The sequence below is a fragment of the Aptenodytes patagonicus genome, chromosome 1 (genome assembly GCF_965638725.1).
Source record: "Aptenodytes patagonicus chromosome 1, bAptPat1.pri.cur, whole genome shotgun sequence".
Lineage (NCBI taxonomy): Eukaryota > Metazoa > Chordata > Aves > Sphenisciformes > Spheniscidae > Aptenodytes > Aptenodytes patagonicus.
In genome coordinates this window covers 121,444,018-121,460,398 of record NC_134949.1, presented here as the reverse complement: position 1 = coordinate 121,460,398, position 16,381 = coordinate 121,444,018, and the positions used below count along the sequence as shown (strand labels likewise).

The 16,381-nt window shown below is 45.5% G+C and overlaps 1 protein-coding gene across 10 annotated transcripts in view; it reads left to right on the top strand.

The window, feature by feature from the left end:
- Positions 1-16,381, top strand: part of TIAM1 (TIAM Rac1 associated GEF 1) — a 189,059-nt gene that overhangs the window by 72,069 nt on the left and 100,609 nt on the right. For 7 of the 10 annotated variants that reach the window (XR_012996549.1, XM_076352828.1, XM_076352820.1 and 4 more), the window contains exon 1: positions 114-220. The exons of the other annotated variants lie outside the window; for them this stretch is intronic. Coding sequence is in view for 6 of the 7 variants with exons in the window: in XM_076352828.1 (XP_076208943.1) it covers positions 196-220 (25 nt within the window). In the remaining variant the exon portion in view is untranslated. Of the gene's footprint in view, positions 1-113; positions 221-16,381 lie in introns of those variants that run through there. 10 annotated transcript variants of the gene reach the window in all.

Here is a 16,381-nt window from a genome sequence, read left to right as displayed (position 1 = left end):
GAGGGAGGGAGGGAGGAAAAGAGGGAGGGAGGGATGGCAAAAACCCAAACCTTCAAACACACCCAATTGACCCATCTCATCTTAGGATGAAACTTAACAAGTTACACCCACTCTGAAGCAGAAGGGGAATGAAACGCTGGCGCTTCCTCCTTTCTCTTACAGGCAGCCGGGGCTTGGGAAATAGAACAGGCAAAGATGTTTGTGCTGTTGATGATGAGCGGTAAGCTACTTCATGAATGACATTAACTTTTGCTTGCATTGTGTGTGCGGGGCTGGGGAAATGAGAGCAGCTGAAGCTCAGCTAAAGCTGGGAAAACGTGTTTGTGGGGTGTAGCGTCGTCATATTGTCTAAGACGCCGTGTGGGAAGCCCCGTATGGCTTTCCTCTCCTAACTTCTGTCTTTCCCCAGCAGGAATGGAGGTGTTGCTTTCTCTGAGTCGCGTTTAATCAGGTTGCCAAGTGTTGTTTGCTTTTCCAGGGTTTGTGCTGCTCGCAGGTAGCAGAAGCACACCGGGTTCATTGCAGACACCCAGAGCTCAAACTGATTGAATGGGAGCTGGGGACTTAATAGCTAAATTCCCTGAGAGAGAAAATGTAGTATCATGTTACTTACTAAAGATGCTTCCCTTCTCCAGCTGTCTGGCTTTATTTTCAGTAATTACAGGTTGCCACGCTCTTTAATTGTTGAAAATGAGCCCTGTGAAAGGTTTCAACTTGAATTGAGCTCTGTTAGGTGTTTCTGCGAGGTGGGGAAAGCTGAAACGTTGTGAAGGGCAATGCTGCCGTGCTTTTCAGTGAGGACGGGAAGGCTGGGTTTGGTGGGGTCTTGTGCTCCCCGAAGATCTGATAACACTGCAGCAGCAGGGGCTGGAGGAAGCTTTTCCGTATCGGGTTGCTCATTTTTCTCCTAGTTACTTCTGCAATCGCTTATCAAGTTATTTTATATACCGGTTACTATCTTTAAATCTAAATTGCCTAATTCTTGGGTTGGTGACAGGAAATATGAGTACAGAGCCCTGGCCCTGCAATTACTGTGACTAAGCATTAGGGCTAACAACCAAGCAGGCAGTGTTGTCTCCCAGGCCTGCTCTTCCCCTAGCAGCTGGCTGCTGTCGAGGGGCCGGCTCGCCGGGCTGGCTCGCTGTCCTGACCCGCTGTCTTCAGGCCTGCTATAGAAATGTCGGATATGGCTTCTGCTTCCTGAGGGGCACGGGCTTGCTTTCTGACGGGCAAGGTTCAGACCTGATTCAGAGCTGCGCTGCAACCCATCAGCCATGAGTAATCCTCCCGTGCAGAGGCAACGTATAATGCATACCTTTTTGGGGGAATTAAGTCACGCTGTAGCTGTTGGAAATGTTAGTGCTTTAATTGTTTCATTTAATGTACCAGAAACCCATTGTCAAGGTGGCTATTAATTCCTTTGACGGCATTTTCATATTGCGGGAGTGATTTAAATTTTCACATGTGATTAGTGCAGTGGAACGAAAGAAGCCGGTTTTGTGGGTGTTGGTGGGTTGCTTGTTTTTCCCCAATCCTTTCGGAGTTAAAAGTGATCTGTGCATTACAAAAAATGTGTGGAAAATTGCTGTGTTAATCACGGCAAACAGAGCTAAGGAATCCAGTGTCGAAGTGTGGTGTGCCTAGTTACACTTCCTAGGGGAACTTGCTCTTTAAAGGATGCACTTCTGTTTTTAAGGGGGTTCCAACTTGTTTTGAGGCAGAAACACTTTATTTTTCCAGAATTCCTGTTGGAAAAAATCTGCCAAACCGCAAATTTGCATCATTTAAGCGTTTGCTCGAGCCTTATGCTTTTGCTCTGGGAAATTAGTGGTAGGACTCATGCTGGCGTCCGTGGCATAGGAGAGACATTGATTTTGCACCATCGCAGCACTGGGAGCAAGCCTATTAAACATCGGTCTTCTGAGCAGGCTCATTTCTCTTTAAATGAAGTTACACATTATGGCTTGAGTTGTAGGTAATGGCTGTCTGAAAATGAACCCCGAGGAAAATACGGATAGTTTCCTGCAGCATAAGTATCCTGGACTGGCCCAGCACAGGGTCCAGTGAATGCCTGGGCATCCTCCTGCCAGAAGCTGGGGCAGGAGGATGGGGGGGCAGAAATGGAAGCTCGCCACTTGGGGCAACAGACTGGCTTGAGTCTAAAGTGTGGCCTCACTGTGTGTGTCGAGGCCCCGGGGTGTATGGCAGCAGCGAGCCCTTTATCGCTCCCCCTGCACTTTCGCTCTGATTAGTTAGCCGGTGCTGGTCTTTTGCCATGCTGTGAGGAGTAATAGCACAAAAATATAAAGGGTCTTTGGTGTGTGTGGGGAAGAGGTCACCAGAATAAAATACCAGCTGCTAAACAATTTATTAAAAAAGAAAAATTCAATGCAAAGGTAATGGTGGTGTCAAATCTTTAAAAGAATTCGGCAAGAAAGAGGACGACTCTCTACTGATAAGTCTTTCTCAGTATTGTTTTGTTAAACTGGCGACTGTGCGGTGTGTTCCAGTGAGTTTTATGGCCCGGTAATCCATTGCTGGATGAGAGGAATACATTATTTATAGATTAGAGTGTTTTAACATCCTAGCATGGGGTTGTTTAAGGAGGTCAGAATACAGCGCAGTGGAAGTGGGATTAGCCCAGCTGTGCTGCACACAGTGCAGAGGCAGGGGGAAAAAAAGGGAAGTTATCATGTAAATATTTTTTTTTTTTTTATTGTGCCTTGCAAGGCATAGGTCACATAAGATTTAGGGGTTTCTAGAACCGGAATGTATTTTTTATTGGTTGTGACATCTCAAATTTTAATTGAATAGTAAACAAACACTAACATCCTTTTTTCCCTGGCTCAGCAGGCTTGCTCTCTGCTGCTTGTTTGCTTTCTCAGTGGGATGGTGTTGAAGGACTTGAGGAGGGAGGAGCATTTGTGATAACTAACAAACCCCTGTTCCTTCCAGGGGGAAGCTGTTGTGTTGTTCCTGTACGTGAAGCCTCCCTCCATGCTCAGCTCCGTGCGCAGGTCCTGGAAATCCAGCCCCATCTGCCAGCGCTGCGGCTGGTGTGAGAGGCTCGTGGACAAACGGGTAGTTAGTTGATTCACTGCAGAATGCTTTTAATGTAATTGCTTTTTGAGACTTCCAATTACACTTTCAGTAAGAGTTGGAATGCGATGTTCTCAGGTAGCTTAAAAAGCCCTCATAAAGCGAAGCAAATAAATGATCCCAGTAGTGGCCAGCAGTGTAACGGGGTGCCCATTAGGCAATGCATGCATCTGGGCGTGTGCAGGCTGAAGGGTCCCGTGTAGCTGTGGTTCTGTGAAGGCTTTCTGCGCCGAGCTCTTGCCTTGGCTCAAACGCAGCCCGCACAGGAGGCTCAGTAGTCTCGCTGCTGCTGGCACCCACAGCTGTTCCCGCTCTCCCTCACTGCTTTCGGTGGTCTTCCCAGCAGCGAGGTCTGGGGTGGCAGGTTGGAGGTTAGCTCATGGGAGACCAGCAGTGGTTTAACTCTTGCATTTTCTAGTATTGTCTAGAGTTGGTCTAGATTATAGGGTATTTAAGAGCTCAAACTCACAGTGATGTTAACGGAGTTTAACAAATTGCCAAGCATTAGCTGGGCTGCAGGAACTGTGTGCATGCTGCTAGGAGCATAGCAAATGTACCGTGGTGAAACTTCACCAAGAGTGGTATAAGATAAATCGCGTTACCTTGCATTGCCATAGGTGTACCTGAGCTACCGCTAATGAGCAGCACCTCTGTAAGATAACTGTGGCCTGACCACAAATCACCTTGCATATGTACACGCCGCTGTAATGGCATGAGTGTTTGCAAGCAGGGACATTTCAGGAATGGTTTGGGTCTGTCAAAAGATCAGGCATATGGATTACTTGTGGACATAGGAATGTGTGAAAGTCGCGGTAGGTATGCTCCTCTGCAGAGCTAAGGGGATAGAGGTGGTGCTTGGTGGGCAGCCATGGTGGTAGGAACGGTTGTGATGATGGTGGGAATGGTTGTGTTTGTTTCTGAAGAGGCAGAAACATTTTTTTCTCATGAAAGTTGCTCTGCATTTCTATTTCTATTTTCCCTTCCAAACAATTTGGAACTGGTGGGCTCGGTTTCATATGACTAGTGCAAGAAAACGCCTCACTTGTTGAGGGGATTTTATATTGAATAATAAGCACAGAAACAGCATTTGAATAGCATTGTCTTTATGAAACAGTCTTGTTTTGGTCTTTTTTCTCTCTGTATCAATACTTGCAGCACTAGTATTGTTGCCCAGATGCATTTCAGCTTATGGGGACAGCCATAGGGGGCTGCAGAGCTGCTGGCAGGGCAGGCAGTGGTGGGGGGACCATGGCAGCTGCCTGGCAGAGGTGGGTGGTTCTGCTGCGCTGGCCTCTTGCTCCATGGAGCCAAAGCCTCCTGCGTGCATAGGGAAATGTCTCTTTCCCGTAAGGTTTGAGCTATCGGGGTGGTTGTCCTGGGTGCTGGGGGTGACACCTCCAAAGATAAGGCTCTCTGAAGTAGACAGTGTAAGACACCAGCGAGTCATAGCTGCAGATGGATGAGTTGGGAGTTGCCAGACCTCCTCTGTAGCACTTTGTTGGAAGCTGGAAAGCAGTGCTTGGAAGCCTATAAAATAGCAGAAGTGGGAGGGAAAAAGTAAAGCGTGTAGATTTTGCCTTAATACCTACCTGCACCATTTTTGGAGGATGCACAGAGCCACTCATGCCGGTCTCTTCTTCCATACACTGTGTTGCCATGTGGCTGCTGAAAATACCCTGGCTTTTGGTGAGAGGAGGTTTCACGGCTTGTGTTAGAAACTGCTGTAGCAAACTCTGAAAACCTGATGTCGTGACTTTCCCAGGTGAGCAAGCAGCGCTCTCTGGTCCTGCAGCCGAGTCCCTCTAATCCTCAAGTCAGAGGGAAAACAAATAAGCCTTCTGCTGTCTGCTTCCCAGTGGAAAATTGCCTTGTTATTCATTTGCATTAACTTGGGTGGGGAAGGTATATTCAGAGTGTGCTCCAGGCCCTTAGACATTGAAATGGAGACAAAGACTCCCCATTGCGCAAGGCCACCGCTGGGAAGGGAGGTGGGAAGCCGCTGGGTGCAGCCGCCTCCCTGCACCCAGGCAGGAAAGGGGCCAAAACCCTGGTCGGGACAGGAGGGATTTTGATCAAGGTCTGGGATGTGCGGGAGGAGGAGTATTTAATGGTTACTACAAAACAAAATTCACCTGAACAGCACTGCTTGATAGGCACATTCTTGCACGTTAGCCGATGCGCCTAGCTGGAAGAAGCTAAAATGATTTTAACAGCCTGCATGGTATTACGCTAAATATTGCCAAAACCCCCAAATCTATTGTGTTGAAGGACATTAACCATGTGGTATAAACTTCCCAACCTGAAATTAGTGAACACAAGTGATCAATCTGAATTTAAAAAAATGCAGCCATATGACTGCTGCTCGCCAGCTCCGTGCCTGCGGCAAGTGTCTGAGATTATTTTTGCATTATCCCAGTCACGGGAAAGCTGCGTCTGGACACTGAGGTCTCGTCTCCAAAGGGATCAGACGCGTCCTCGCCCGTGCCTGGGTTTTGCATGAATGCTGGCAAAACCTGGGAGACTCGAAACAGAAGTTGTCTGCTGCTCCTCAGCTGCAGGGAGGCTGCTCACCTCCCTTTGCGAGTCACCTCCTACCTCACCTGGTGAGGGGGGACCCATGTGCGAGGTCCCGCTGCAGCCGGAGGGATGCTGTGGCACAACGTGGTGTGGCTGCAGCCCACGGGTTGCTGGAGGAAACCTGCCGACCAAGTGCTATGGGACTGGAAGCATTAACTACTCCCAGGTTTCCTGGGGGGGATTATTAAGTGATCGCTGCAGGTCTATGCAGTGAATTAAAGTGGTTGCTGAAAACCTTTGCCAAGCGTCTGATGACTTTCCCTGTAAGTGATGTGTAATACATGCCGAAGGTTGTTTTGGTTAAAAATGGCTAATGTGCTTTTTTTAGTAGTAACAAAGGAGCCTTTTTTTTCCTATACAACTGCAATGAAAATGCTGGTTTTTACTCCCCCCCTTAAGGTGGAGGAAAGTTGCATTTTTGTTCACTTTTATGGCATCCTAGAGTGGAGTTAGCAAAGTGCTGCTGTAAGAGATGCAAGCATAGGCAGCAGGCACCAGAAATGCACATAGCCTTGGTGTAAGACTTGAGGCAGAATACAGAAGTCAATTCAGTTAGAAGTTGCAGGATGAAACTTATGACAAAAAAGCCAGCGGGAGTAATTTCCTCACTGCTTTTATTTTTTTTTAAGCAAATTAATCTTAGTGCTTTAGTAACATCTGGATGATTTCTTGGTAATCTTTTTCTGGGAAGCACTTTTTTGTGTGTGCACTTTGTTGTGGAATGATAAATCACTGTAATTTACCAGCCTGTTTTTTTAAGATTTGGAAAGTCATACTATTTGATATGTTCCTTCAAGCTGTCATTCCTGGAGGCATATGAATGAATGCATGACATTTCAGCTTCTGTTTACTGTTTAAAACAGGTCTTTATGCTTGACATGGTTACCTCAGCATACCTTCAAGTTTGGCATTTATAGGGTTGGTTTTTTTTTTAAAGGGAAATTAAAAGGAATGGGAAATTTTTTGAGGAGGAAGTAGGTGCAGTCAGTTGTTTTGGGCCACCTGGACTTGGTAAACCCGTGTAAATATCCAGAGCTCCACGAAGACTTGGGACCCATTGGCAGCGTCCCTGGGAGCCCCTTGCCAGAGTGGCTGGCAGCAGGGGCTGTCCCCCCTGGCCGGAGGACAGCTGGTGCCTCTCTGCTGAAATGTGGCCTCCAGCCTTTTTGCAGCAGGGGGTTGAGGCCAGAGGAGGGCAAAGTTGCACATCCGCATCAGTACTCAAACAGCTGGAGTCTGTATTTTGAAATAACATTAAGTAATGCGGGGAATAAGCAGAAGACGGCTGTCCGGGAGCATGAGAAAACCACGGTACCTACCACAGTCAGCTTTTGATTTATGCTTCTGGGCAAGCGAAAAGAAAGGAATTGAGGCTTTTTTGGGAGCATGGCTTTGAGAGTAAAAACGTCTGCAGGGCTGGGGGTGCTGAAGCTGTGTCTTGGGGAGAAGGGGGCAGGATTATTTGGAAATAGAGGCTCTGTGGGGAGGGTCTGCCTGCAGCCTCATTCGGGCTCACAGGGCTTCACAGCTAACGAAGAAACCTTGTGTTTCTGAGGACCTTACAGCTCTCCTCATTGGGATCTCCTTTTCCAGGGAAAGGTGTTTGGTAAGGGAGCAGGGAGAAGCTGGCAGTGAACAGACTGTGGGGAAGGGCAAGGATTTGGGACGGGATGGGGCTGGAGGAGAGAGAGAGAGAGAAACAGAGGTTGGTCTCTCTGAATCGGACGTATTGGCCAATGCTACAGGGGCTGGAGTCTCATCGGGTGTGCGTTGGTTAGTCCTCCTGGAAAACAGGAGGCTGAGTCACTTCATGCCCGCTGAAAACCTGGTCTCCATTGTCGAATGGTGTGGGCTGGTTCCCCCAAAGCATTAGGTGCCATGTGAAATGGGAGCTGGGACTGCCCCATTGCACGAGGCATGGTATAGCTTCCCCCCGCCAGCACCAAATAAATGGCAACGAAATAATTGACAAACCTGAGTCTGCGATGATAGGGAAAACAGCTACAGCTTTGTGTGAGCTCCTGGACGAAGGATCACATATCCTTGTGTGATTGTAAAGCAGCTGGGAGCTCCAGTTTCAGTCCACACTGGAGCTTTCAGATGCAACTGCAACATAAATACAGTAGGGTCCATGATCAGCTCTCAGGAGGTGATTGGGGTGGATGGTGTCTCGGAAGAAAAAGGTTTCCAGAGAACATGCCCCTTGTGTGTAGGAAACACCGATACAACAACTTGCAAACATATAGGAAGTATGTCAGTGCAATATGCTATTTTTGCATAATTCAGCAACATGGAACATCAGAGAAATGTGTCTTGTGAAAGTAAACAGTGAAGTGCTCTAACAAATGTTTGTTTGGTGCCGAGTACAAATGTATAGGGGAAATAAGGTTGAAGTCTTTGAAGGTTAATTGAAGGAGCCCAGATAAAACCATGGCTCCCAGACAGTGAGTGGTCAGGCAGGCAAAATTGCAAATAAATCTATTAGAGAAAAAATAATATCCTATATACTAAAATGTGCAGAGCTATAGAGATGGCATGATAATAAAAGGCTGAGGACATTGCAGTATGTGGTTGACATAGAGTAGCAAAGAGCTATGAAGTTGCTATCCAGGGATGGCATCTTATTCCTCGGAGACCAGCTTTCCTTCTGGAGGTACCAGTGGAGGCTGTTGTTAGCTCAAGGACTGGGGGGTTGCTTTCCAGCTGTAGTGTTTTTTGGGGAGGTAGAGCCTTGTGCTTATGTGACAAGCACATAACACTAACTTAAATGTACTGGGTGAGGTTATGCAAAGTAAACCTTCAGGTTCCTGATCTGCATTCAGGGCTTTGCTGGATTCCTTTCCCCCACCAAAAGCTTTACTTTTAAGTTGGTTTCAGTGTTGATTTTCTGAAGAGATGAAAGGGAGCTGCCTCTAGCAGGGAGCGTAGTCTGGTGGTTGGAGTAGGAGATTGGTTCCTGCCACTGATGACTTGCCCACTGTTCAGGAATGGTTGCTTGGTGCCTCAGTGCCTCTGTAAAGGAAGATGGCTCCTCACACACAGATTTTGTGGATTAAGGAACGTGTACAAAGTTTTTCTGATATTTATTGAATATAGTTTGCACATTTCCAGTGCATTTTACCCTAAGTTGTTTTAGCCTAGAGCTGTTGTCTACAAGAGGAACAAGAAGTCTGAGGAATTGCTTTGGAGTCAGTTTTGGGTTCAGCTGACCTCATTTCCAGGACGTAGACCTGCCTGCCAGCCCCTGTAAATACATGCACCTTTGCACTGGGATGGGGTCCTAGTCTGAGCTCCAGGGCTTCCTGGGGCCCGGGGGGGGGGTGGATCCTGCTTGCCACCAGAACCTGCTCCAACTTCGCTGTGCTTATCACAAGCCTGCAGGTTGATCATCCTATTTTTGAAATAGTTCCCCAGCCTGTGTTGCCTGAGATGGCTGGATACCCCCCATCTGACTGGGATTTTCCTCCACATGGTGGGTTTAGGAGAAGCACAGCTGGCCATCCTTAGCTTGCCTGTAATTTAGACAAGATTACAGGCAAGCTGCAGATAGCCAGCTTTTTAAGAGCAATCTTGAACCTGCTCATCAGAGTGTACATCTCACTTTTAAACTTTCCAAGACCAGCCAGCTGTGGAGAGCTATTTCTGTACAGGAATCTCTTTAAAGTTTAATGCACTTTTTGCTCATTGAACCCCAAAATGAGTCACTTAAAGGAGCGTCATCAGATTTTTGAAATGTCTGCCCACCTGTTGCTTCCACTAACTTTTCTGTAACATGCTTTGGTCCTAGATTATTCAGAGAGAGAAGTAAAACAAATCTAACAGACAGGTTTTGGCAGCATGTAATACTGATGAGAATGAATTAAGGATTAAAGCATTTTCAGCAGGTATTTAAAGTTATACTTTTATCAAATTCTCTTTAAAAAAAAGTGTATTTGAATATGGGAAGATAAAAGCTTTTAGAAGGTTTTATTCCTCTTGGAGCTACTGATTCATTCTCTAAATGGCAATAAAATTTCTTGCCTCACTGCAAGCTGCAAAAAGGTGTTAGTCATGTCTTAATGTTACTCGGAATTTAGTACAGAAGGGAGAGACAGCAACTTCATGCCTTCCTGGAGGCACTTGCTTTTCGTTACCCTCTTCGCACCAGAAGGTACCAAAACTTGTTGTCGTGAGTTTTTTAGCAAAATTCTTCGGAGGTCTTGGAAATGAATACATTTGTGCCTCTCTGCTCGCCTGCTTTCTCAGCTCTCCACTCGAAGGGCTTTCAAAAGCTGGGAGGGTTGTCTGGGTTGAGCTGGCGGGTGCTTAAGGCTGGACCCACCCCACCGCTCCTGGAGCTCAGTGAGGCTCCCAGCCGGAGCTCTTGAGAGGCAAAGGTTTGGGATGTTGGCAGATGAAAATAATTTTTTATTGCTAAAGCTGGACCAAATTTCACATTTAGAGTCTCTAGTAGTAAAACTTATACAGCAATAAGAGGATTATCTTCTTCCGACCTCTCTTTTTAAACCTAATAGATGAATGCTGGAGGCCAGGGATTCATATTCCACCATGCCTGACTTACAATTTATTGCAATATTATCTCAAAGTAATTGAGTGGGTCCTACAAGTCTGTATATCAGACTAATTCTGGTTGTCTCTTAAGGAGGTGCATATGATTCCTTTCGCTTCATTTTAGAGAGGCCTTTTACATGAAGCAAAGTGACGACGTGTTTTTTGATACTGTGATGAAACTATGCAGTGTTGAGCACAGTCCCTTCTGTCTCATTAGGTATCTGTCACTACCATGTCACCTGCTTGAGGACCTCCCCTATATAAATCGGTTTATGCTGACTTTATTTCAGTGATACAGGAAAGTTAATTTCTTCATCTGTAAAAGGAGATTTGAGATGCAGGGAGATTTAAGATACTTGCCTGTGAATCTGTGGAATTAAGTTTGAGAGCGGAGCCCTAATCTAGTACCTTCGCCATAAGATACAGCCTTCGCTTAAGCTTCACAACTGAATAAACTAATAAACCTGTCAGAAAGCCTGGGTGCTGCACACCGGAATTCTTGGCTTGCAATTGAATAGAATCCTCTAGAATTTAAAAATTTAGAAAAAAGGGGCCTCAGCTCTAAAGGCACATGTCCTTCTTTGAAAAACATCCCCCACGTGTCTGATCTGACTGTTCTCCTAAACTCTTGTCGAATATGTGAAAATAAGCAATGGTGCTAAGTGTAAAGAAAACAACAGGAACATGAACATGCCTGATATAAGTACTGCAGGTTATTTCATCAGGCTAATAACAGAAAATAGGTCTACCCGATGGGACGGCATTGTATAACATTGTTGAATTTATTCAGCAGTACAGAATATGATCTGAAATGCTACCTGTTAGCATTAGCTGTTTCACTGTAAATCGTGGATTTGAGGACTCGAGCTTCCTGGTTGTTTCTGGCTGAATGTGATTATCTCAATAGCTATACTTGAAAGCCGTTATTTTATTTTCATTATGACATTGTAATAGTGCTCAAAAGATTAAACATAAATGTATGTGAAGAGCTTGATCCCTAAGAGTGTGAGGCAAAATTGTGTGCCTGGGCTGGGTTATCATGATTTCATACAGAAATTGAGGGGTTTTTTTTGACTAAATGACCATTTATGCTTCCAGCTTGTCGCAGACCAGTGCAGATAGCCGTTTTCTTTGGGCTGTCGTGCAGATAGCCGTTTTCTTTGGGCTGTCGTCAGGGATATGTATGCACGTTGGACTGTGCCATTGGAGTTGGGCAGCCAGCTCCTGAAGGTGTGAGGATGCTCAGAGGGCTGAGCCAGTGCTGCGTCCCTCTGGAAATGCCTGGAGGTCCGTAGACTCCCCAGGTGAGAGTTTCCCTGCTTATGGTAAGGTTTCCCTTGCCTCCTTCAGTGCCGTTGCTTTTCCTGTGCAAGGGATTCAGCTACAGCAGCAGAGGGCACCTGTACATTGATATCACCGCATCTGTCTCTCTACAAAATCACAGCAGAACTGACTTTTTCGGTTTTATTGCCAAAAAGGTTGTATGGGGACCAGAGTTTAGGTTGTATGAGGACCAGAGTTTAGGTTTCTTCGTGCCTCTAAAAATCCCACTAGCTGAGAAGAGTTTGGGATGTACAACGGAGTAGCCACAGGGCCATAGGATCTGGCCGGAGCAGCAGCCGTGCATGGAGCGCTCGGTCCTGAAAGCACCAAAGAAAAGGTAGCTAAGGGTGTTGTCTTCTGTAATAGCAAATTAAACTGGGCACTGAGTCACTGACTGCCCGCAGCCGTCCGAACTGGTCCCCTATTGGAAGTTACCGCCCCTGCAGCAGCCATGGTGAAATATGGCATTAAGCCATACGGCTCAGCCTGTACGCCCGAGTTAAAATCAGAGCAGTGCACTTGGGTACACCCATGGGGATGGTTTTAGCCACCGCACCCAACCAGCCCTCCTGTTGATATTTATGATCCCTTGCTAATAGGTGAAAAGATTAAGACAATGCGATGAAATCACAAAATGTAAGAGTGAGGAGAACAGAGAAAATACTGTATTATCTACATTTTATACTAGTAAAATTTTATATTAGTAGTTATTTTGAACTTCACTTGAACTATGTGATGAAGTTCTTTTAGTTGTTCTTGATGGAGCGAACACTGCAGTGTTTTGGTTTTTTTTTTTCAGCAGAGTAATTCATAAAGCTGGACCAGGTTTTTCTTCCAAGTCCTGTAGGTTATTCTTTTAATTAAAAATGCAGTGAATTTAAGTGCTTTTCTAGTAAGAGGGTGTTGAAAATATTCTAAATACAACTCTCTGTTAGTCCAGCGCAAGACCATTTTAATTTAAAATCAACAAACATTTCAGCTGGGTTTCCATAACGATTATTAGTTTTTAATTATTTCTGCCATTTTCCCTGATTAAAAATGGAATTATTACTCTTCTAATTCTAAACCTAATTCTGCTTACCAACTTGGCATGTAGAATTGCTTCCTGGCTTCTTTCATGAAAGGCACTATAATCTCCTTGGAAAAGCTGGATGGCTGTTGCATCGATGTTTCTTCATCTAAATGGATTTGAAAATACTGGTAGAATGTTGAGGTTTTACTTAAGGCTGGCCTAAATAGCAACATATTCATGTATTTAAGCATTGAGTTAGTTTGTGTGACATCAATCACAACTTTGTGGTCAATCTAGTCCAGGATGTCACGTTTGGTATCACGTCAGCTAAATTAAAATTTATGGTTAGCTGTCATGATACCGAATGTGATTTATCCTGATTTATTCTTCTCTATATGCAAATTCAAACCCATTCCAGTGCACATAGCCTGTACTTTTGTGTGGCGGCTTTCAACATCTTTTGGTTAGTACATCCTTAAAGCCGTTCCAGCAGAGGCATGAATCCCTTAGAAGTCATCAGTGCGCAGCGTGCTGCGTAGCAGCTGTGGCCGTGCTCTCCCGGTCCCCTTCTGCAGATTCCCACGGGCCGCTGCAGAGACCACGGCTCAAAACCCACTGGAGAAGCTGCCGAGGCGATTGAGCATATGGACGTGGGATATCGCTCCTGTGCCATGGGCTAGGCTGGCTTTAGCGTTTCAGATTGTCACTTGCATACCTCCAGGTAGTGCAAGAATGGTCTTTGTGAATGATATCCTTTCAGTAGAAATTTAGCAACGTGTTACACTTGGCACAGAAAATGAATCAGCAAAATTAACCGCATTTGGGTTTTTTATTTTATGTTAGTACTAAGAAATGCATTCACTGTTGTTCATTTTGTTATTTCATGCTTGCCTTAAATACAGGCTAAGTTAGAAAATATGTACAGTAGGAAATTTATCTGTTCACACCATGTGGCACTCTTCTGAGTATTTCTCTCAAACTCCATTAATGAATTAATTGGGCAAAATCACATACAGCTGACAAAAAATTCTTTTCTGTTTCATTTTGATGGATAGTGTCTTAAGCGATGCACACTGCAAGAAAATGTCTAAGTAGCGTTCTTATGGTATCAACAATTCATAATTCAATTTAGTCTGAAGTCACTGGCTGACAGGCTAAACTGAGAGCTGTCCTCATGTCTCCATTAATCTTCATCTGAAAGTTCCCTGGAAAAAATGCTAGCCCGGGGATGGCTTCATTGCCGATAGGCTTGCTAGCAATCTTGCTTCGCATTGATCCGCGCTTCAAGCTGCTCACTTGAATTATGGGCTAATTCTGTCTGGAATTCTGCATAATTTTTTAATCTTGTTTCTTTTAATAAAGTTACTTGTCAGGTTGATATCTGAAATAATGACCTTGGTGTAGCACTGCGGGACAATACTTAACTTCAGTCATGTGAGTGTTAATATAAAAAAATCACTTGAATGTAGTGGGAGCCAACTTACGTTACAGCAGTGCTGAGCTTTGCTCAGATCTCGTGTTATAGCATTTAAATACCTTCCTTGCAAGTGGACATTAGATTTCCGTGGGGGAAAAGAACATGGATTCTGGAAAACTTGCCATAAACAAATTACACTTGGCAAGCGGGATGCTGCTGTGTTTTCCCTGCTTGTTAAAAGTTCCAGTAAAAAGGTCTCTTGATGATACAGAAATGTCCCAGAATATAGGCTTGGTCAGAAGAAACTGGGAGCCAAAGCAGGGCTGTACCTTTTCCCTTTGAAGTGCCATCCCGCCTATGTTTGCATTTTCTACATTTTTCATGATGTATTGACAGAAAAATGTCAGGATAAGTTTCCTGAAAACAAAGGAGTGAATGAATAAAGTATTTTTCTCTATTGTTCCCAAAACTGGTTACAGGCCTTTTTTCACCCCCCCTCAGCCTGTTAGGTTGGGCTTTAAAAAACAAAACCCAAACCCCAAACAATACAGTAAAACCAAAAGCACTGGAGCAGGTGTTGCCCACTTGTTAAGACAAGTATAGGACTTGTTTCCTTTTCAAAACGCAGTTGGAAGTCAGGTTTTAAGGAGGAAGATCAGAATGGAACTATTGAGCATAAACTTACTAAGTTGGCCCGAGCCTTAAAATTGCGTATTTACGTGTGGTGTTGTAAGACGAGCAGGTTGTTAACCTTGCTGAGCTCCTGCGAGCGTGTATACATCCCTGCACAAGGCCTTCCTAGAGTTTTCCCAGCCTTTTTGCTCATTAGGAAGATTAATTGCAATCCCTTTCCTTTCCCCTCCCATTCCAATATTCCAGATCTCGTTAGCTGCCTTTCCTCATGGTCTGGGTTTTTCTCAATGCTTCGTGCCTCAGATTTAGCACTGGCTTTTATGAATGGCTCCAAGAGATGCACTTGGATTACTCGGCAGAGAGTTGGCATCGCTTCCTGCCTGCCCACAACTAAATTGTTCTTGTGAAGATTTTTACCTGCCATCTTATGCACTTCCATGTTGCAGTGTTGGTTAGTGCCATCTAGGTGGGGGGTTTTTGGCATTTTTGTAGATGCTAAAAAATGGTCGCAGCGTGTTGGGTGCGGGCTTCCTCTGGGCACCACGAGTTGTTTGACCGAAAGCCCAAACCCAGCAGCCTGGGATGTGCTTGGATGTGCGTTTGGCCAGAGCTTCCTGCATCTCCTGTGTAAATAAATGCTTATTATTTTTAATTTCACCTCTGTGTTCAGATTTCACTGGGGCATTTTTCCTCGTCGGTATGGGAGCCCTCAGTAAAGGCCTGCGCCTAATTTGCTGGTGGGGCCGGGGGAAGTTGTTTCCCTTGAAAAGCTTGAGGTGCCCATTGTGTAAAATGTTTCGCAAGTCACATTGCGCTGGGAAAAGTACATGGCGGGGCAGACTCTGTAAGCTGGAGTGGAAAGGTACCCTGCAAAAGTGATTATACATTCCTTTTCATTTTTTTTTTTTTTTTTTTAAGAGGCAGAGAATACATTCAGGCATGTTAAAACCTGTGTGAGAAGCGATAATCGAGTGCCTCCCTCCTTTCCCACAGCTGGGCGTAGATAGGACGCGCCAAACCTCATGTCTGGCTTCTTTTGTTCGCAGCCCTCTCCTGTGGGGGCTGCTGCATGGCCTCTGTTTTGAGACAGAGAGGGGTGAGGTGGCCGGGTGGCAGTTTGCCTCTTTCCCTCCGCCTGCGGCACACAAGCAGCCCTGATACCCATGAGCAGCACCGGTGCCAGTAGTGCCTGTCCCTGTCCCCATCCCGGGGGTCTGTGCCCCCCTCTCACCACGGTGCTTGCTGTTGACCCCTAAATTGCCAGGCCGGCGGTGCATGGGGCCCTTTCCCTGCCCCATCACGCTATCCCAGGGAATGAGGTCTCCGCCAAAACCCACCTTCTTCCCCCTGTTCCTCCCTCCGGTGAAATCACTAAGACTTTTCAGGGTAAAGCAGAGCTCATGGCAAATGGGGGTGGTAGAAACTGGCCTCAAACCACGTTTCCAGCCGTCGCCGTAGTAGTTTATTTGTTTCATTTCAAAACTGTTGCAGACACGGCTGGTTTAAATTACTTCTCCCTTGCAATCTGCTGTGCTGATAAGTGGTCAGACGAAATGATATCCCACGTATTAATTGGTGCAGTGGGATTTCGGGTGATGCTTGGAGGAGCGTCACTCTTGGTTTTAACATTAAGTTACTCTTCAAATGTTTTTATTATCTTTAAAAGGGATTTACTGCCTGTGTCCATAATTATTAATCTAACAATTAAACCTGAAGTGAACCCTGAAAGTTGGTGAATCTGTCTGAAACACTGCGAACAAAGGAAGCCT